General features: G+C 33.1%; 1 protein-coding gene across 1 annotated transcript; it reads right to left on the minus strand.

Moving 5' to 3' along the window:
- Positions 1 to 7,301: 7,301 nt before the first annotated feature.
- Positions 7,302 to 19,050, minus strand: LOC111892586 (protein Brevis radix-like 4). Its single transcript, XM_023888639.3, has 5 exons — positions 18,730 to 19,050; positions 18,154 to 18,584; positions 8,682 to 8,835; positions 8,186 to 8,565; positions 7,302 to 7,602 (listed from the first exon to the last, which is right to left on the minus strand). Exons 1-5 carry the CDS (start codon positions 18,835 to 18,837, stop codon positions 7,524 to 7,526), a joined length of 1,152 nt encoding a protein of 383 aa, XP_023744407.1. The 5' UTR covers positions 18,838 to 19,050; the 3' UTR covers positions 7,302 to 7,523.
- Between the last annotated feature and the right edge of the window lie 4,122 nt (positions 19,051 to 23,172).

A 23,172-nucleotide genomic window follows, 5' to 3' on the forward strand; every position in this document is an offset into this window, starting at 1 on the left:
AACCAAAACCCATGCAGAACTAAACACACTAAACTGTGAAGCTGATTTACCGATCAATAACTGCCCAACCTAGACTATAGATAAAAACCTATACAACGGGCTGTAAAATCCCTCAACAACCTATACTCAACCCGAGCATCCCAAACGCCACTTGATCTATTCACCGGCATCCTAAAAGGAACCACTGGCTACAACGATCCCCTTGTCCAACATTTTCCTGTCGCGAAGACAACTCATACATTCCTGAGCACATACATCTGATGGCAACTTTCTTTGCATCCCCGACTTGACCAAATCCTAAGACAAAGTATCGAATACCCAAACCGTAGATCCATATAACCCATACTTCTGAAACCATGTACTCTAACCGATCGATGATTCTCCAAGCAGAATACCCTGTTCTCCCCACTTGGGGTTCGAACTACCACCAACTGACATTGCAACAAACCAATACTCAAACCGACTCAACCAGATACATACCATCCCTTACTCTTGGAATGTATAACACAACGCAAGATGATCTTCCAGATGAAGACCAAGCAAACCCAAAGATATTTTGAATCTCAGAATAAGACCTCGGAAACCACTAAATCATAACCGCCTCTAACATCAACAATTCCTTACAGATACACAAACAATAATTATGACGGTCTATTCATAGATCTGATTCTTTATCTAGAAACAAATGAACTACCATCCACCTCGCCTATAAATCCCCTACAAACAATTCACCATGAGCATTACTCATAAATATAAGAAGCATCATTCTCTTAGTCGGGATACATCCGAGACAAGAAAAGTTGTTGTTCCCAATTCACCTCCTTGATCACTTGAAACAATCAACTAGATCCTTAACTAACTAAATTCAAAGAAAGCAGAACCTTGATCTCATCTCAAGGCAACATTACCATAAGAATCATCTTGTACATACCCACATCGCCAACTTGCCGCCAAAAACTGAAACTATCTAGCCGCATGTTGGGTCTACATCCCAGCTCTGAAAAAATCCCATGTCTGCTCTCTTTCTTTCCTTCGAACACAAAAAGCTGGAAGAACATAATCCTCGTTGTGGATAGTGATATCCCAATCCATCTGCCAATCACTAAGCCTCTAGTTGCAATCCTCGAACCGATCATCACAATTGCTTCCTTCTTGAGTCCCATGACTCAACTGACGCTACCTTAAGCAAGGCCTCGAGACCTCAAATCAACTAATTCACCTAGGTCTGCACTATTCAAACGCAAACAGACATGACCACTATGACCCAAACAATCACCAAACCCATCCTCAGCCTGAACAACCATAACATGGGCTCAACCATTAAGCACTTTTCCTCAAAGTCATTAGTCCAACCAACTCCATAGGAGTTTCTAATGCTAGGTTTCACATAAATTTGGGTGCTTTATAGACATGTATGACCATTTCATGTCTAGATTCCATTTTAGGTCAAAATGAACAAAAAGGTTACCAAAACTCATGCAAGGCAAAGAATCCCAACTAAAGTCTAGATCTAAAAGATATATTGCCTATGGGACTTAAGAGAGTCATAAAGTTGTAATATTTATCACATCAAACCAACCAAAAATCACTTGTGGACCAAAATAAGATAAATAAGCTAGGTCTACAACCAAAGAATCATCAAGATGGAAACTTGAGGACTTACCAATGGTCCAGAGAGTGATTACAAGGATAGGGAGGAGTTGTTGTTTGATCTTTGGGCCAACACCTTCTTCTTCCTTCAAAATGAAACTAAACACCACAAAAAGATCAATGTCACACAAGGGAGGCTAAGGTTAGGGTTTCTGGTCTTGAGAGGGTGATGGAGGCTGAATGTAATGATGTAAATTTTCAAACCAAAATTTTCATTTTTAAAACACATAAAAACTCATAATATATATCTCAAAACAATATTGTTCAAATGTCAACACAAATCTGATGGGTTTTGAGCAATACATCAATCATATGGTGTACATGCAAACCCTAATAGCTTTTGGATCTAGTTTGTCTAATGAACATGCATGTAACGACCCAATTTTCAAGTCCGAAAATTTCATTTTAATTAACTGACTCATAAAAACATTCATAGGAAAATACTATGAAATCACATCATCTCATAAAACAATGTATCATGTCTGAAAACCCAAGTCATAAAATAAGTAACATGTCAAAGTACAATTCCAGAATATCCATAATGCGGAAAACAATGAGTGTGTGTATGATGTGTCGCTACCGCGCCGACTCCTTCCCCTTCATTGTAGAGGTACCTGAAACAAAATTGTAAACTGTAAGCACGAAGCTTAGTGAATTCCCCCATCGTACCACATACCATACAATCACATAGCATCCATACTGCCGGGAAATTCTGGGGTGCCTGACCTACCCAGTACGACCATTCTGGGGTGCCGACCTACCCATACGGCCATTCTGGGGTGTCGACCTACCCATGCGGCCATTCTGGGGTGCTGACCTACCCATGTCGAGCCATTATGGGGTGCTGACTACCCTTTGGTCCTAACAACCGAACTTCGGGGACTATTCCCCTTTCTACTACCTCCATCTCATATAACATATCATGCAAGCAGCTAACCATATCATAACATACTGCTAGGCATATCTGGGGTGCCTAACCTACCCTTCGGTCCTAACAACCGAACTCTACCACTATCATAGAACATATCATGCCAGCATATAACATATCAGGTAGTAGCAAACACAGATGAATATCACAAAGATAATCATCTAATCATACGACTCCTACTAATGGGCCGGCATTGTGGTCGTAGACCCACCGCTACTGAAAGGTAACTCACCTCATACTAGTAGCTGCTAATGATCTGTGCGGGAAAACTCTGCCTATTGCTGCTGCTCCAGAGCTCCTCCGACTATAATTCCCACAAAACACTCAGTTATAATCTGATAACTATACATAGGGTAAAATGACCATTTTACCCCTGATCAAGTCAAAGTCAATTTCCAGTTGACCTGACTCACCGAGTTGGGCCGCCGACTCGTCGAGTCCCTATCCATTCATTCGTCCTCATTCCTGACTCTACTCGACGAGTTTGGCAATGACTCGACGAGTTTTCCTTCTATACGAACACCTACTGAACCTTCATCTGACTCACCGAGTTGTATGAACAACTCTTCGAGTTCACCTTCGTCTGATGAACACGTCCTGTCCTCGACTCGCCGAGTTGTATGAACAATTCGTCGAGTTCGTATTCATGTGTTGGGAGATTGCCTTGGAATCGCCGAGTCTGTTCATGAACTCGTCGAGTCCTATGAACTCCAGGTCTAAGGCTAAGTTCAATATGTTGGGTAACTCCTTTGAACCCTCTAAGACCCTTCTAACACCCAACTGGGTTCCCCGCAAACCCTAACAGAAAAGGGGAGTCAAGTCTCAGACTCGTCGAGTCCCACGAGCGAATCGCCGAGTTGATAATGTCCAAGTCCCATTTCTCGCTTTCTAGTGTACAACTCTTAACCAAATGATAGATCTATGCTCCTATGATCAATCTAACACGTAAAGTTATGAACTTTATGTGCATGCATGGGACTTTGAGCCTAAAAAGCCGTAAAAGAAGCTCTTAGATTGCATGGAGCCTTCCATGGGTGCAAAAGCAACCCAAATCTGCCTTGTGACCCCTCCCAGGTCCTAGATCCGAAGTCTTGACCACTAACCATGTTTGCAATCATGGTTGGCTACCTCATATGGCTTAAAAAGCCCTAATTCTTCCCCAAAAAGGGATCTAACAAATGAACAAGCAAGGTATATAATTTATACCTTTCAAATACTGCAAATGATGTACCAAACTCGAATCCTTTAGTCTCCTCTTGATCCTTTTATGCTCTTCCTTTTTCCTTGTGAACAAAACTACCAAAATCACCACAAATGCCTTTAGATCTTCACACACTCAGTTAGGGTTTGCTCTGGAGGGTTTCTGGGAGCAATAGGGACGAGTGATGGCTGAAAGAGATGATTAAATAGGGTGCAAACCCTCAGATTAGGGTTTTTGTCCAGTCAGAGCCTACTCGTCGAGTCTGGCCGCCGACTCGATGAGTCCGCCACTTAAGGTCCCGTATCCAAACCCGCTCCTACTCGACGATTTGGTCCTTCAACTCGTCGAGTCCCAGGCCAAAAATGCAAAACTCTTAAATAAAAATACATACCAAGAACCAAGTGCTACAATGCAATTGAATATCCAAAGCTATAAACCCTAGATCTAATAAACTATAACTAAAATTAGGGTTTAGATCTTACCTTTGATTGTTATATAGCAATAACAATCAATCCTTGGCTTCAGAAAGCTTAGTGTCTCAAGTGTCGCACCTCTAATGGAGTCACAAACACCACAAAGCAACTGGGATGAATAGAGAAGAGAGAGGAGGCACCAAAAATGGTTGTAAACACTAAAGGAACACTTAGCCACGTTTTTAGGTCTCAAGGGTTCTTTAGATAGGTAGGCAATTAGGGTTATCTAACAAGGAAACCCTAATTTGACTGCTTAAGCCCTAAGCAGCCCATGGACCCCTTCTGGAACATGCCTTGGACGATTTCTAATGGGCTTCCCCATAGAATTCGTCCAACCTATTATTCCAAGGTGATCCATAGCCTAATTGCAATTATCTTATAACTACCATTCCAGTCCCCTAAGTTTAATTAATCTCTTTTAGCCACAAAATTAATTCTTGACTAATATTAATTAAACAATATGATTTCTCCTTTAATATATTATTCTCATAATATATTAAAAAATCATAATTAAACCTTTCTCTCCTTAATTCATCCTACATATTATTATGGTGAAGGCAACCCAAAAGGACCATGCTCATAATCGGGTCAAGTACATACCAAAATAGTTATGGACTTAGACATTAATCCAACAAAATCCACATAAACTGTCACTATCCCAGAATCATTCACAAGGTATCGAATCCACGTATACAATCAAGTCGGTGTCTTCTTGTGATCCTGAGAGGTACCTGAAACACATAACACATAACATGGTAAGCACGAAGCTTAATGAGTTCCCCAAAATACCACACATAGCTCACTAGCCTCTCATGACTATACTCAGATAAGACCCTCCGGTCAATGTGTCTCTGTGGAACCCTCCGGTCCCACAACTAGGATGGACCCTCCGGGCCTAACTCAGTAAGCTCATAATATTACAAAGCATAAATCACAAAGACATAATGCATGATATCACAATACTCAATATAAACACATACGACTCTCTGATCACACAAAGGTTACCACTCTAGGTAAGTATAGTGAGAAGACTCACCTCGTAAGCAAACAAGTAAATAATCTCATACATGAATCTCGAACTAGCCTCCGCCTAATACATAAGATAATTATCTCTAATTAACATTTAATTCACGAATCTAAGTAAACTAGGTTATTCTCTCTCTTAAACTCTTGGAATAGGTAAAAGACCATTTTACCCCTCCAACATCCCCATAACCTCTGCCTTGACCAAAACCCTAAAGTTAACCGAAGTCAACACTCGAGTCAACTGTCCATGTTGACCTGACTCGTCGAGTGCTTCTATGTGACTCGCCGAGTCCCCTTTGTTCCTTCAGAACATCGCGAAAACCCAACATAACTCTTCGAGATGTCTCATCAACTCGTCGAGTTACCCATGTACAGACTCATCGGGGAAAACCTTAGCTGACTCGTCGAATAAGCTCATTGACTCGTCGAGTCCCTTAAGTCAAATTCTCATTCAGACATTTTAAGGCAGAACCCATGCCCTATACTCCATATCTAACTTCCTAAGGCTCGATTATGACGTAAAGCTTCGATCTTTACGTTCATGCATGACATATTTGATCCATAATGCCAATTCAAGCTCCAACAATGGTTAGATGCACAAGATCTTATCTCTGGCTCAATAAAGTTTGGGTCTTTGGACTCACAAGACTCCTACACTCCAGATCTGAGGTGTCAACCTCAAATCATGCTCAAAGGACTCAAATGACACAAAAAGGGATGGGAGAAAACCTTAGAAACTCCCTAAACCAATATCTTATAAGGAAATGATCAAGTTAGCATCTTTTTACCTCCAACTGAATAAAACTCTGATGAACCTCTAAATCCACAACCTCCTCTTGATCCAAGCTTTGATACTCTCATCTTCTCCTTCAAAAGTGCACTAATAAACACAAGATTAGCCCCTCTCTCACTCTCTAGCTCAAGTGGAGGATTAGGGTTTCTCTCAAGGGTGTAAGGTGACTGGTGAGGCGGAAATGAAGGCTTAAGGCCCCTTAAATAGGTCACAAACCCGAGGATTTAGGGTTTCCTCACACAATGCCAACTCGACGAGTCTATTCTCTGACTCGTCGAGTCGGTCATTAAACCCACGTGACTATTCCAACTCTACTCGACGATTCGGACACACAACTCATCGAGTCACTCACTAAATCCAAAAAAAAAATGTAATACATGGGAGTCGGGATGTTACACTGAAATATCACGAAACCTCAGTGATAATGTCATTTATATAGGGCCCAAAGCCTAGGGATTAAGGTTCTCCAAAATCGACTACCATGCTGTGACACCCATTGTCACGCCGTGGCGGGTCATTTAAATATGCAGTCAAGATAAATAACGTCACGTTGTGATGAAGCCCCACCACGCCGAGACCATCTAAGAATAAAATTATGAAAACTAAATGAATAGTTGAATGCCTGAAACAGATGTTACATAAATCATATATGTATATAAAAATTGAGTAATATATATACATATATATATATATATATATATATATATATATATATATATATATATTAATTGTATATAAATTTCTCGTCTTACAAACGATGTGACTCATCACAGCTTGTAAAAACTTAAGGTTTGACATTGTCATCAAATCACGTCTAACATTATTTAAAATCTTGAGTATTACCAAGTAAATATGTACAAAAAGTTAGTGGTGTTTATGAAATAATGTAAAATGTTATTTTATTTATTTATTTGGAACGGCGATAAAAGGTTATTTGTATTATGTTAAAACACTTTAAAGATTATTTGGTAACACATGTACATTGAACATAGGTTGTTGGTAATACATATATATTGAATTGAACAAAGATTAATGTTAATTTTTGTACAATAAACAACTCTCATCATTTTAAATCATTTTCCATGGTAAATTATCTTATTGCTCAGACAAACATATCACAACCATATAGAATAACAATTATATGGTCTAAAAAGTGGGCACTAATTTGAAAATTTTAAAGCATTGTTGACTTTGTTATGCAATGTTGTATTAGATAATTATCACAAAGATTCTGAATGTTCATTGGTCTCTTAAACAAAAATTTCATTTTTTTCCGTTTTGGTTTAAACTAAAATATATATACCAAAATTTTCAGTTCTATACCAACCAACCATAAAACAACAATTCACAAAAAATGGTTCTATGCTCGCGAACCACCAAAAATAAAACATAAACAAAAGCATATATATGCAAAAACTAGAAATTTAAGCTCCGTCCAATATAATTCATTAATCACAAGTATTGGCTGTGTATCCTTGCTCGATTCTCTTCCCACCATAGTCTCGCATGCACCTCTCCGAATTTTTCGCGGCTGCAATCAATAAACATACATTTTAAAATCAATAAATCCAGAGAGCCCTAAAGTACAAATATGATGTTGTGACATATATAAAAGCATAAAATACATGAAGGCATATGAGACAATGACAAAATGTCATAGTTTTGATAGAGTAAATTACACGAATGGTCCCTATGGTTTTGGATAATTTGCGTACTTGATCCTTAATTTATTTATTTTAACTCGGAAGGTCTCTACTATTTGTTTCTGTTACGCATTTGATCCTTACTGTTTATTTTTGTTACGCGTTTGATCATTATCTTACCTAAAAATACTATTATTTAAATATGGAAAAATGGTAGAATAGGTAAGACATGGTGAGTGGGGTGGGGCAGGGTGGGGTTGAGGTGTGTTTATTTAAATAAATTAAAAAATTAATGGCCAAATAGTCTTTTTAAGTAAAACAGGAACCAAACGCGTAACAAAAACAAATAGTAGGGACCTTCCGAGTTAAAAAAATAAGTTATGGACCAAACACGCAAATTACCATAAATAATAGGGACCATTCGTGTAATTTACTATAGTTGATATGAAACTCTATTGGATATGTGCTAACCTGAACCGAACACGTCTAAGTTCCCTTGAGCCGCCTTGAAAAGCTCTTATGGTGATGTAGACTCCTGGTTCATCTTGTTCCACCCATTCATTCTCGATATCACTTACATTGCTAATAGAAAGCTCTCCTGAGCGATCTGCTTCTCTCGATGAGCTAGCGCTTATGGATGACGTTTCTGTTTTAACACCGCTAATGGTTGATAATTTTGGGGTGACCATTTGACCAGAGGATTCATGGTTAACCTGTGGTAGGTTCGAGTTATGGTGGTCAAGTGGTAATGAGAATCCGGTTGGGTGTTGTAAGGTCCGTGGTAGCCTTTCTTTACTCAAAGTTGGTGTTAGAGGACTATCGTCAACATCAAGAAATTCGGGTTTTGAACTCTGTTATGTACATAAAGAAAAAATAAACCATGTTATCGACATTTAAACCATAAATTGTAAAAATGTGAATAAATATATACTCTTATAAACATGAAATTGTAAAAGGACTAAAATACCCTTGACTCGAGGGTTAGTTCGTCTTCGGATCTTGGAGGCATTGGTAGGGGAAATGCTTGACGGTTTAACCTTTGGACATTGTAGAGTTCCATTACCTTATCAAAATTGTCTTGCCACCATCTTTGTGCTTGCCACTTGTTAAACATTTCGCGGCTGTGGGAGGGAGAAATAATAATTACATGTTAAGGTGGTTTATCCTTTATAGTGTTAGTTCCTTTTATTCAATATTTGCTCGAGTAATATTTTCCTTATGTTAGGTATACAATTTTGTCTCTCTGTATGTTACCATGTTACAATACGTTCGATGTACATTAGTTAAACAAAAAAGAGATTTTAGCAACAAAACAATTCTACATTTTCTTTTTTACTTTGTAAAATTTAGAGACACGATTGTGGCAAATTAAATTGTTATCATGTAACTCCCCTTTATATTATAACATGAAATTAAGAGCGTCTTTTTCGTTTGGTTTTTTAATTTACATAAATACGTCACTTGTAGTTTATCCATAATTAAATATTATTCAAAGGACATTGTTCGACTTCATTGTCGCATAATGCTATTTAAGCTTTATTCTCAAACATGACATGACGCTTCTTTGTATATTTTTTTTATTCATTTGATTAATGTTATTTAGTGTGTGGATACATTCATGAAAATGAGATATGTATGTGGGAAACTAATAATAAAGTATATAACAATCAATTAAGCATGTCAAGTGGGTAATAGATATAAGATTATTGCAATCATTTCATTTGCTGGACTTGTTTGGTCAAGACTCGAGAGTAAAACAAAGAAATCCATAATAGATCAACCCATCATATATATATATATATATATATATATATATATATATATATATATATATATATATATATATATATATATATATATATATATATATATATATATATATATATATATATATATATATATATATATATAAAATGAACCAATGCCAAACAGACCATCGAAGCCAAATTATTTTCATGACAAGCCAAATAATTTAGAGAAATTAAATATTTTTTTTACTTTTTATTTTTACTTATCCTCCTATCATATCAAATTTTGACACGTGTCATATTTTATAACACGTTTAATGAAATTAATAATAATTTAATCCACTTGTCACCATTTCATATGGATAGAAATATAATAAAAAGAAAAAGTAAGAGAATATTTAATTTCTCTATAATTCAATTCATTGGTTTTTTATAGGTACAGAACTGTCTAATAGCCTAATGGTACGAGATAGTGACATGATATTTATTTATCGGTCAAAATCATTAAAAGTTCAAGTTTCATTTAAAATTGTAATTTAATTTATTAATAATTTAAAAAGAGTGACATGGTTATTGAAAAAATTGAAAAATAAATACTAAAATCTAGTTTCACGTTCTTTGAGTTATCTTAAGTATTACCCTATTAATATTTAATTAATATATTTTATGAATTGCTTAGATTATTTTTATTGGTGAAAGGGCACTTGGTTATTATATTCAATGGTAAACGAACATGTTGATAAGTCTTAACCCATTTGGATCCAAATGTTTGGTTGGTTATCAAATTTGAATAAGAAAAAAAGAATGTTCCATTAAAACCTGCTCCACCAAACATAGTCGCCATTTTTTTTATTGGTTATTTCTTCGTTCATAAAAAAAATTTAGATAGACATTACTTTGTAATTAAGTGGATTTTATTAACAAATATAATAAAATATATACAATAATTTTCTCCGCCGTTCAAAATAAAATAAAATAATTTTGTCTATGAATAAAATCCAATGTTAATATATTCTGTTAAAAGAAATTTAAACAAAATAAATTTGTATATTTTTTATAATCTAAAAATAGTAAAAAATGGGATATAGATTGAAAACATAACATGCTATTATTTGAAAATATATATAGTATGTACTTTGCATAACATAATAAAAGTTAATCATAAACCATATATAAAAAAATAGGTTTGGATTGGATTGTTAACAAATGCAAAAAGTTAATTTAATTGGATTGTATAGATAAAAAAGGATTCTAAACTTTATATATATATATATATATATATATATATATATATATATATATATATATATATATATACTAATAAAAGAGTAGTCATTTTGTCATGTGTCATTATATTAAACCTCTTAATTAATATGATACCACTTGTCAATCTATTAGTTCTCCATTTTAAATTTATTAGACCTCCTAATTAATGTGATGTTATTTGTCAATGTATTTATTCTCCATTTTAAATTTTAAATTTTATATAATTGTTTTCATTAATTCACAAATAAAAAATGTTTAATATATATTAAAAATTAATTATATATATTTATTTGAATCAACGATTATAATTTCACAAAACTAATATAAATATATCGTAATTAATAATTTATTTAAAATAATTAATTATTAATTTTGAGGTTTTACTATAAAATTTCAATTAATTTTATAACCGTAGTTTCCACGGGTTATAAAGTAGTGTATATATATATATATATATATATATATATATATATATATATATATATATATATATATATATATATATATATATATAGAGAGAGAGAGAGAGAGAGATTGAATTAGATTGCTAACAAAAATAATATTCCTTTTGTAATCAAGAATTAGGTCATTGTCTTCCTGTTTTTTTTTTGCAGCAAAATTTCAATAGTTGAAATCCAATCTACACATCTAATCCAAATAAAATAAAATATATTAAATTTTGTATTTTTTTTAAATAGAAAATTATTAATATATGTTTAATATATATTTTTTCAAATCATAAAATTAAAAACATTTATACAATAAAATATTATTTTGTTTTATATTTAAATTAAAATGATAATATATTTTATAATCTTATAATTAATAAATTGATCATAGATAAAAGTATTTTATAATAAAGAATTATGTTGGGTTATTTTTTTAACAAGGTGTTAAAAAATTAGTTGTTGCATTGTGTATGTGAATGAAGAAGAAAAAATAGTTTTCTTAATAATAATATTGGGTGGGTTAAGTTGAATTGCAATCGAATAGATCATCTAGATCGGGTCAAAATGTTCTTTATGGAAAAAAAAAACATAAATGTATATTGTTATAAAATATATATATTAATCAATTATGTAAAATAAAAACAAAACATAAAAAGAAGGCAAATCAGATGATATTTGACTGGTCTTATAATTAGCATAGTGTTGACAGCTTCAAAGAAACCGATCATGTCAATGTTTTCCTGTCACCTACTCAAGACTCAAGAGATGTAAAACAATAGTACCTTTATATAAAGTTAAATTTACTCTTCATCAACCTTCTAGAATCAATTAAATATACTATTTTTTATCATGTTCATATAAAAAAAATATTGGTCAAACATTGTAATGATAACAATTCGTGGCCATTTTTGTATTTAAACTTTTCTAGATTTACCAATGAGCTAAAAATTAATTGATAGATAAAAAATAAATTATATTATATGAAAACCAGACACTTAAAAAGTTAGTTTATAAAAAATGATATTTGATAAAGATATAAGCTAATGATTCAAACTAACATAAAAACACATTTAAAAAAATATATTTTTTATGATTAACTAAAGGGTATATTTAAAAATAAATAAATAAATAAAACTCTTGAAAAGTTGGTTTACTATATGCTAGCCTATACACAATTTTTTATTTGTCAAACATAAAAAATTAAAAAAACTAAAAAAATAAGTTAATTATGATGTGTCAGACACAATCTAAATAAGATAAGTTTTTTTACGAAATATATAAATTTTGAAGCTTCCTATGAATGAAGTTTGTCACATTTAATTATATGATTAACTAATATATTATATAATCTAAAAATGAAAATAATTTATCAGATTTATTATCATATATGTTATGATTAAACTAATAAATAAAATTTTGAATTGAACCTTGTTGAAGAGGAAAAAAATACTCTTATGAAACCAATAAAAGCAAAAAAATGTTGGTAATAGTTATTTATTTATTTATTTTGGAAACGACAAACGAATTAAGTGGAGCCTACTCGCAATATTTCAACGAGCATCCCGGGTTCGAGCTCCTTTACAGGGCAAACTCAGCCCCCATAGGAATTTCCAGGGAAAAATTCTCCACATGTGACACCTTAATTTTGAGGAGAAAAATTCGTGTGATTATATAAATATGTAAGAAAGTTTTATATAAATATGTAAGAAAGTTTTGTGCAATGAAATAGCCATGAGATGAAAATAGAGTTTTTATAATAATAATAAAAAACTAAAAAAATAGAATTTTAAAACTAAAAAGTAAAGCAAAAGAATAAACCATCAACAAGAAAAAAAAAATCGTATGCTTTTTATAATCCTAAAATTCCAACATTACTAAAAGCTCACAGACAAAAAAAGGTAGGGACTTTTAATTGTTCGTTAACTAGAATATTCTTAAAGGATAAAGAAAAAAAAATATAATTTTTATAATAATTAGCTGTGCATTGTTGACGAAAATTGAATATATATAATTATAGTTATTTCTATAAGGTGGATAGGAATACCTATAAACTAACTTAACATATTTTATCTTCAAAGGGATTAACAAAAAATCAAATTCATGAGTCATTGTCATTGATACATTCTTATCACAAATCTCAATTATAAACAAATGACAACAAGCAGATAACAAAACATAACGTAACATATTCTCCCCCAACTAATGTTTGCCTTTACTCAAAAACATTAAGTTTATAGAGTATTCTTCAAATTTTCAACTTTAGATTTAAATATTATTGAACTTTTCAAATAAAAATAATATCATCAATAAAATTTTGACGGAAAGAAAGGAGGTGAAAGGAAAATATTCATTATTCCGTTTCCCGAGTTCGAAGGAAATGAAAGGAAAATTTTAAGTTTTTGTGTTCCCGAGTTAGAAGGAAAGAAAAATAAAACTTAAAAATTTCATTCCCCTCACTTTCTTCCCAAATCCGCCCAATTTGGGTGGAAAATTTGGAAGGAAAATATGACTCCAAAATCCTTCCCCTCCCCTCACTTTCCTTTCATTAATGAAATTCGGGAACACGATTTTCCTTCCACACCCCTCATTTTCCCTCCGTTTCCTCCCATTTCTCTCCTTAAATAAAACTCGGGAACAAGACGTTAGTGTGACTCTAAAGACCATAAACATGCTCCCGAATTTGAACGCCTAAACCCTTTAGGTGCAAGACGACTAATGATATTAGGTTCTTTTTAACCTCACGTCTATCGACATGATGTCAAAGGTCTATGACTGAAATAGTTGTGCAACCTAAATATGAAATATTGGTCTTTATTGATTTGATCTCTAACTTGAAATATTTAAATGTTGGTTAGTTTGGAAAAGATTTGAAAAACAAAAAAAAAACCTTACTAGACTTATGCACGAAACAAACTAAACCAAAATGATATGGACTCGAGCTTGATCATTTATGTAACATTGTGTTGAAATAAGACATGATCCCATATTTTTGCATTTGAGACTATATGGTTATTATACATCTTTGATTGCACTAATGAGTAAAATAATATATTTCTTACTCTCATAGATCACCACGTAACATTAATGATAACCATATTATGTGTGGTTCTATATACTATTAAGAAACATCATAAGAAAATATGTCTTATATTTATCCACAATGTTTTTAATAAATAAACACTTTTGCTTTTGACCTTTCGAATGAAAATAAATTGATTTTTATTACTTAATAATTTGATCCCATGACCTTACCATGATAATTCACATCCCCATACAACCATCTCGATGACACCAAGTGGTCTATTGTGTCCTAGTTTTACAACTTTGTCATCGTTCCATAGTTGAATGTCGTGGTCTCATACCATTCATCATTATAGATAGTTTGTGTGTTTTAGGTAACACTTTCTAAACTATAACCATGTAAGAATCGCTTTCCCTCATCCTATGACTCATCACTTTCTACCCTTAGTCATCCTTATATTTTATTTCACCATAAACTATGTCGAACCCACCATGCTTGAATCCCCTTCACTAACACCACCTTTTCGATATACATATCATCTTCCATAAAACCACATGCCAACATGAGATCTTCAAACCCAAAGTCCAATTTAACCTCTATGGTCGAGCCATATCACCCTTGCTACAAACCTCAAAGTTGACTTATATTGAAATTTGTAATTACTAAGAAATTTAATGCTCTTGATAAATGATGAAACTTTTAATATAGTGAAACTATAGGATCGCAATTCTTGTTCGCTAGATTATTTACAAGTTTGTCACTTCAAACCCAAAGTCTAATTCATCAAACCTACATTTGAGCCATGGGATCTTCAGACCCAAGTTCGATTCGTACCCCAACATCGTAACTTCACATATAATATCACAGTTCTTTTTGTTAGATTATTTACAAGTTTAGATAAATATTTGCCACTTCAAACCTAAAATCCAATTCATCAACCTACATTTGAGCCATGTGATTTTCAGATCCAAGTCCAATTCGCACCCTATCATCGCAACTTCACATATAACATTGCAGTTTTTTTTCGTTAGATTATTTACATGTTTAGATAAATCTTTGCCACTTCAGAACATGTTTTTCCACTGATCAACAGGTCCACCGCCAAGGGCTTTGCCATTTGACCCCGCAAGGGGGAGCGACCCCTCGGCCCCCTTATTTTATTGTGCTCGTTATCAAACTCATTTTATATACAAGTATGCACTCCATACCATCTCACTTGTATTATATGATAGAATAAATCCTCACATTGTGTTAATTTCAAGAGTAAATTACACAAATGGTCCTTTAGTTTTATAGGTTTTCCCTGAAATGGTCCTTACTAAACTTTTTTCCCTAAGATGGTCTCTAATGAGCAAACCTTGCACACAAATGACCCTTATGACTATCACCGTTATCAAATTCTGTTAAGTGATTGTGAATGATGAAAATTAAATATTCTTTGTTTTTTGCACACAAATGGTCATTCTCCCCCTCTCTCTCAACACACACACACACACACACAAACCCGTTTAAAGATAAGTTCATTGCCTAACCAAATTCCCTTTCATCAAAACTAATATTCATATATGTAAACTAAACATCACCATTTCTAGGAAACTTCATCACCATTCTCTTCATTCTCATTTTCAATAATTTCTCCAAAGATGCTCATAAGATCCGATATAGGAACAAGTGACGTATTCCCCAAATTGAAAAACCTCAAATGTACAAGTCATTTCTTCTTCTCTCCACTTCTTGTACTCAAGAACAGAGGAAGAAATCAACACCTATTACATAAGTCAAAAATCCAAAATCGAAACATATATTGGAGTAGTGTTATGAAACCTGAACCATGAAGCAAAAACGATGGAGCTGGGTGTTCTCTTGTGGACTAGTTGGTCTCAACTTCATTACCACCCTCATCTACATCTCACCATACCTTTTCATCTCATCACGAGAGTCCACCATCTTCACCATACTCTCTCTCTCTCTCTTTTCTCTCTCTCTCTCTCTCTCTCTCTCTCTTTCTCTCTCTCTCTCTCTCTTTCTCTCTCTCTCTCTCTCTCTCTCTCTCTCTCTCTCTCTCTCGTGCACGTGTTTCTCCCTAGCGTTAGATAAGTTTTCCTACTTCCATGTTATTGCAACTGCTTAGTGTTTATAGCAGTAACCAAAGATTTTTTGTACGAAAGAAGAGTGATGGTGGTGGAGGTTATTCAACAAGGGATTGGTGGTGGAAACAAGAGAGTTGCAGCAACAATTTAGGGATAGTGACAATGCATTGTAGAAAAAAATCAAAAACAAATAATAAAAAGAATCGGAAGCATGCGTGTATGAAACCCATGAAATTGCCGTCGGACGAATCTACGATATTGTCACTTCCGTCGGACTTGCTTTCATGTCTATCTCCTGTAACCCATGAAATCAGAGCTTGAAATCCCTCGTGATGTCAACGAAACTAGATCAATCCAAACATATATATATATATATATATATATATATATATATATATATATAATATATATATATATATATATATATATATTTATATAAACGCATATCCCAAACACCTTTTGTTCTTTCCTACCAGCACTACCATTGATTCCAAACTGAAATTGCTACTCCTAGTTTTCAATCTTGATATCATCGCCATCCTTCTTTCGTGAGCGCTCATCTTCACGTCCATTCTTCTCACTTTTTCATAATAATACTTGACTTTATCCTAAACGCATATCTTAAACACATTGTTCTTTCTACCAGCACTACCATTGATTCCAAACTGAAATTTTTGCTCCTAGTTTTCAATCTTGATATCATTGCCATCCTTCTTTCATGACGCGTCATCTTCACGTCCATTCTTCTCACTTTTTCATAATAATACTTGACTTTTATCCTGATGTGATTGATCGATATTCTCTATCGGAAGGGTTATAATTTAAAGATAAAGAAATAGTTTCAAAAAGTCATTAGCTTTTACAGGTCTGACCAACGAGAGAGAGAGAGAGGGGGGGGGGGGGGGGGGGGAGGGGGAGGGAGGGAGGGAGGGAGAGGGTGGGTGGGCCACACTTTTTCTTAATTTCAAATTTAAAAAATATAAAAAAATAAAAACAAAGGACATTTTCATCTTTTCATACACAGTTAATAGAATCTGTTAACAAAGTTAGTAATAAAGGGTCATTTATGTGCAATGTTTGCTACATAGGGACTATATCTGGGAAAAAGTTTCGTAATGACCATTTCAGGTAAAAACTATAAAGCTAAAGGATCATTCGTATAATTTATTATTGTTTCAATTACATTAAATGGTCGATGATACTAAAATCACCAGGAGATGGATGACTTGTGGTTAAAAAAATGATTTCTACCAAGCAATTAGGGGTTAAATAAGTTTGACATGTTAAAATTAGCATGCATTCAGGGAATAATCATTCAGATTGTGTTTGACATGTTAGTTGTAAAACTAGTTTTTAGTTTATACTTTAACTAAAAACGAATTATCAAAAAAACTAGTTTATAAGTTACGTCACCAACTATTAAATTGCAATAAACTTTAAAAAATATATATAACAATTTATGCACATCAAACATAACCTTAGCAAATCATAAATGTTAAAAATATAATTACTATCATATGATGGTATAGTTGAAAACAACATGAAAAAAGACAAAGAAATCTGCATATTATTTACATGTTTTAAGAGGTAAATTTTATTTAATAATAAATGATGTGAACTTTAGTTACAAAAACTAAAAAAGCAGATTACACCTGACTGCGACACTACAATCTCATAAGTTGACTTCATATATGTTATGGCGTGTATTATATACGTGCGTATTCATATGGTTATTTATTATTTTCATATCACTTTCAATTAGAAGTAAAATAAAATGAAACTGTACAGGATATGTTAAAAAATATATATATATAAAATTCAGATGAAATAAAAATAATAAAAGAAAGAGTGTTTTATTAGTTACCTGAACCTGATTCGTTTAAGATCGTTTCCACCACGCGGCAGCGAAATGAAGGTAATGAGAACACCGGGTTCAACCTGAGCAACCCACTCTTTCGGTTCAATCTCATCGACCAATACGATCGGCTCAGGTCTCCGCCCACTCGCCGACGCCGATAACGTACCAGACACCGCCTCACCGCCTCCTCCACTCCCCATCGATATGCCTTTCAGTCTCGCCTCCATTTCCTTCCCCCAAACCCTGCCGGAACTCGAATTCTTGCTCCCAGTTCGCCGGTACGACTGCCGAAACTTATCGGAAACCGACGCCGACGCGTCTGATTCCGCATCGTTAGTCTTCTGTAACAATTGCTGTGGAGTCATCATCGTCGCCGGTCCTGTACACGGACTGCAACCCCGATATGCTCCCGATGCTTTTAGCGCCATATCCTTGATCTATCAAAAAAATAGAAACCGATCAATTCCATAACATTTTATCCCTGCTTCGATCAATCATCTATTAAAAGAATAGCAACCAAACAATGCAAAAATCAAAGGAAATAATCTGATTCCAAACACGAAGAATACAAAACAAACGTACCTGAGACGCGAGTGTTTTCGCAGTTTGCTTACTGGAATTGGTATCGCCATTGCGATTTGATTCATCGAGCTTGTTAGTCTGCTTCGAACGAGGCACACAAGTTACCATGGCATCTACTTGAACGAAATTGTATGATTAATCGATTGATTGAAACGGAATTCTGAGTATAGAACAGAGGAATTGATCGAGGAAGAAGTGAAATTCAGTGAGAATTAATTCCGATGAAATAAGAATTGAAGGTTTCATAGGTTGGTGGGGAGCTCAAGTATAGCAATAATAATATGTATGTTGTGTTGGTGCTCCGGCACTTTTATTAGTCTCCTTAATTTCCGCCATTAAATAGATTCCCTCTTCATTCATTTTACAAATTAAGGCCTCCAAAAAAGTCAACATCCAAAACGTAAAAAATAAAATAGATATGAAATTTAGGTTTACATAAAACATGATCTGAAAAATATTAGGGATGTGCTAGGTTCAAAACAGGATACTTATGTCTGAGTTTCTATTTAAACCATGTATTTGAAATGTTATAGGACTCATATATAGGACACAAGTAAATGATAAAATTTGTAGAAGTTTATAGGGAACTTGTGTTGCTCATACTATTATCATATCGGATAATCATGTTGCTTTTAAGAAATCTCTATTGTTTCTAGTGTAAATTGTTAACTAAAGCTTTGGGTTAAAAGAAAATACCATACAAACGTAAATAATAAAGTGGATATTTATGAAACTAATCAAAGTAATTTGTCTACAATGATGTCACAAGGTAGTTGCAACATCAGCCTATTACTCAGACAAAGAATATTGAGAACTTAGTCAAAGCATTCATGTAAAAGTTGGATAAAGACAATTGGGACGGAAATAAATCTAACTTCAAACGAGTGTGATTTTGATCCATTAGTAGTTGAGGCTCACTTTATATGGAAGGAAATCTCTTGATCAGTCGGACACCCGTTGTCTCCAAATTTCATTGTTTTAGTCTCCAGTTTTCAATTTTTCATAATCCCGGTTCATTTCCTGTTAGAAAATCGGGGTTAAGAAGACTTGGATTACTTAGAGTTGTGAATCATGCTTTCATATTAAATCATTTCGAGTGTACACTCGAAAATATCCAATAGGATAAAACTAAGTATTCAAGTATCGAGAGTGAAGAAGATGTTGTCTTGTGTTGTGTACCAAATCTGATCTGAAAATGATTAATTAACAGGAGATAACTTCTTGTCCAAAAACTGCCAAAAGATAGTTACAGAAAAATAACTTTTTGTCTAAAAACTGTCGCAAACCTGTCACCAGCCACCTTAAAACTAGGTCTAGAATTAGAATCACGTCGAGTTCATTTTCTCAAATTCGGACTTCCTTGAATTAGAATCCGCTCGACCCAGCCAGGGGCTCTGCCCCCTTGGACCCCTCCAAGGGTTGCCACCTCTTAGACCTCGCTTCCAGGGGCGCTGCCCCCGAACCCCCATCAATCCAGGGGCTTCGCCCCTAAATATGAGTGTACTTTCAACCAAGACAAACTTAAACAAATGTTCACTCTGCACCACCCTAACTTTTTATCAAGGCACCGTTGATCAACAAATTAATCTCATTACACTTAAATAATATTAGTGATACAAATCACCAATATTTTCAAATCGTAAATATTCTTGTTTTTAGGTAAAATCATGTATTTCCTTCGTTTCCAAAATCACGTGATTTCCTTTATGGGGAAGGTAATTCGAGACTACCCCCACCCCCACCCCCCCCTCCCCTTCCCCCAAAAAAGAGGCAAAGATACCATTAAGGTGTAAAAGTTATCATGGCATGGCAACATTCACAACAGATTTGTCAAAAAAATCCTCAGTAATATGTTGCCGCAATCACAAGTTGTTTGAAGAAAGGGAAATCACAAGTTTATAATTAATGATTACAACTTTCATAATTTTTATGTTATTTTTACTTTGTCAACCGCCGTGTACACGGGATATAACCTAGTGTGTGTGTGTGTGTGTGTATATATATATATATATATATATATATATATATATATATATATATATATATATATATATATATATATATATATATATATATATAGAGAGAGAGAGAGAGAGAGAGAGAGGTTAAATCGAGAACTGTAAAAGGTTGAGAACGCGAGAACAGTTCTGGATCAAAGAATATATAAGGGTGTATAACGAATTTTACAATACAATTAAATATGGATAAGTTATATGTATTGAATGAATTCCTACAATTATAAGATGTAACTTCTACTTTCCATAATTATAAATCACATTAATGGGATATAAATTCTATTTTTTGATTATCGAAAAATCATAATATTGTCATTTAACATTACTTTTCTTAAGAAAATGCTTACTTTTCTTTTTTATTTTATTTTTTCTAATGAAATATAAAAATGAAATAAATTTTTATTTCATTGGATTATTTGTAATCATATATGAATAAAATACATTGTAATCATATACAAATACGGTTGTAATCTAAATGAATAAAACACAATTTATAGATAAACAAATGTAATCATATATAAATACTATTGTAATCTAAATGAATAAAACACAATTTAGAGATAAAAAAATCAATGTAAATGTAATCATAAATGAATATAACATTGCATAAATAACATAACTAGAGTATACATCTATTCATAAATGAATAATAAATAAAAAGAAATTCATAAATGAACAATAAATAAAAAGAAATTTATGATGTTGCTAGCAATTTTCTTATAGATTGTATTAATAACCAAAATCTAAATATATTAATTAACTAGAATTCTATACTGAATAAATGGTGAATTTTTTTTTATACATTTGCATTCCAACATTGTATTCCAAAGCATCTTGGGTTGCTCTAATCATAAATAAATACACTCGATAATCATAAATAGATACATCTGATATTGTTGATCTTGGATTAACACCTGCAAAATCGAATTTAAGGATATTAAAAAAAAAATTCACATACTATAATATTATGTATGCATCTTCATCTACGACTAAAACTAAAAATCATGAATTAATAAAAAATTAGTGAATTTAACATATATCATGGTTAAAAAATAATTAAGATTCAAGATGCAAACACTAGCCCTTTCTTATGGTGCCGGTCTCAAAACAAATTATATATGGATTCATTCGTTTATGATTATATTTATAAATGAATAAATGCATATAATCATAAATGAATACACCTCAATATAGTATAAATTACATCGGGTTCCAAATTACACCAATAAGATGTATTTCCCCCACTTAACACGGTTCTAACCCACATACATGTTGCAGAAACAAATTCCATAACAAAAGAGATTTAAAGAAATATTATACATATTATCAGATAGAAACGTAAAGTGAAATAGATGCATATATTATTTTAAAGCATAAATGTTACTACAGACATGAAATAAAACCCTTTTTGTTTCTAGTTATAAGGTATTGATACCACATATTCATGACCTTAATAAACCCTTAGAATTAAGGTTTGGTATATTATCTGCATGGTTTTCTTGTGCTAGAAATCGCAAGGAGGTTTTTAACATATTAGGGTTTGATTCCCACCTCATTTTCCACTAAAATTAATTATATTGAAGGCCCATATTCGATCGATGGAGCAGTAAGACATATACTTGAAATTGGTTGAAAACCCTTTTCACACAAAAAAATTAGCAAATCATCAAGCTTCTGAACTTTTTAAACTTGAAAATCACATACTTGAAATTGGTTGAAAACCCCATGAATCTTAAAGAAAATCAAAAGCTTACTTGTCAATAGCCTTTATTAGTTCAAATTTCACCGACAATGAGGTATCTGACTCGTCAATGCTCTTTAATGTTTGGTCATTTGAGGGAAGTCAACAAGTCGGTAGTCAGTGCTTACAATGTTTTCGACAATCGACAATCAAGAGGAAATCGGCAAATCGCTTGTCAGCGGTCGGCAATAAAGATGATCAGATGATTACATTCTTCGGTCGTCAGTGGAGATGCTCACCTTTAATTTTAGGGTTAAGTCTGTCTCGGTCTCTTAGAATGAGTTTAAAGAGAGAAATCAGGTGATGATTTAGGGATTGGGTTTTAGATGTGTACGATTAAGTATGGTGAGAAAAAAAGAGATTAACTGACAACTTTTTTCTAGCAAATACCATTAATTTGAATTATGTGAAATTCCCATTGTAACCTTTTTTTTCCATTAAAAGTTACACATTCAGCTCAATATTTTTTATAATCTACATAAACAACCCATTCAATAAGAACCCTAGATCTAAATATTTAAAAGGTTATGATTTGTTCTCGCATTCTCAACCTTTTATGCGTTCTCAATATAACCTACCTCTCTCTCTCTCTCTCTCTCTCTCTCTATATATATATATATATATATATATATATATATATATATATATATATATATATATATATATATAGTTGTTCTCCCTTGCCAT

Source organism: Lactuca sativa, chromosome 5 (assembly GCF_002870075.4).
Source record: "Lactuca sativa cultivar Salinas chromosome 5, Lsat_Salinas_v11, whole genome shotgun sequence".
In the NCBI taxonomy this organism is placed as follows: Eukaryota; Viridiplantae; Streptophyta; class Magnoliopsida; order Asterales; family Asteraceae; genus Lactuca; species Lactuca sativa.

Coding starts and splice junctions, on each gene's coding strand:
- LOC111892586 (XM_023888639.3), bottom strand. CDS start 18,837: ATGGTAACTTGTGTGCCTCGTTCGAAGCAGACTAACAAGCTCGATGAA. Junction 18,585..18,729: donor CGAAAACACTCGCGTCTCAG/GTACGTTTGTTT, acceptor TTTTTTTGATAG/ATCAAGGATATGGCGCTAAA. Junction 7,603..8,185: donor CTTAGACGTGTTCGGTTCAG/GTTAGCACATAT, acceptor TATTGATTGCAG/CCGCGAAAAATTCGGAGAGG.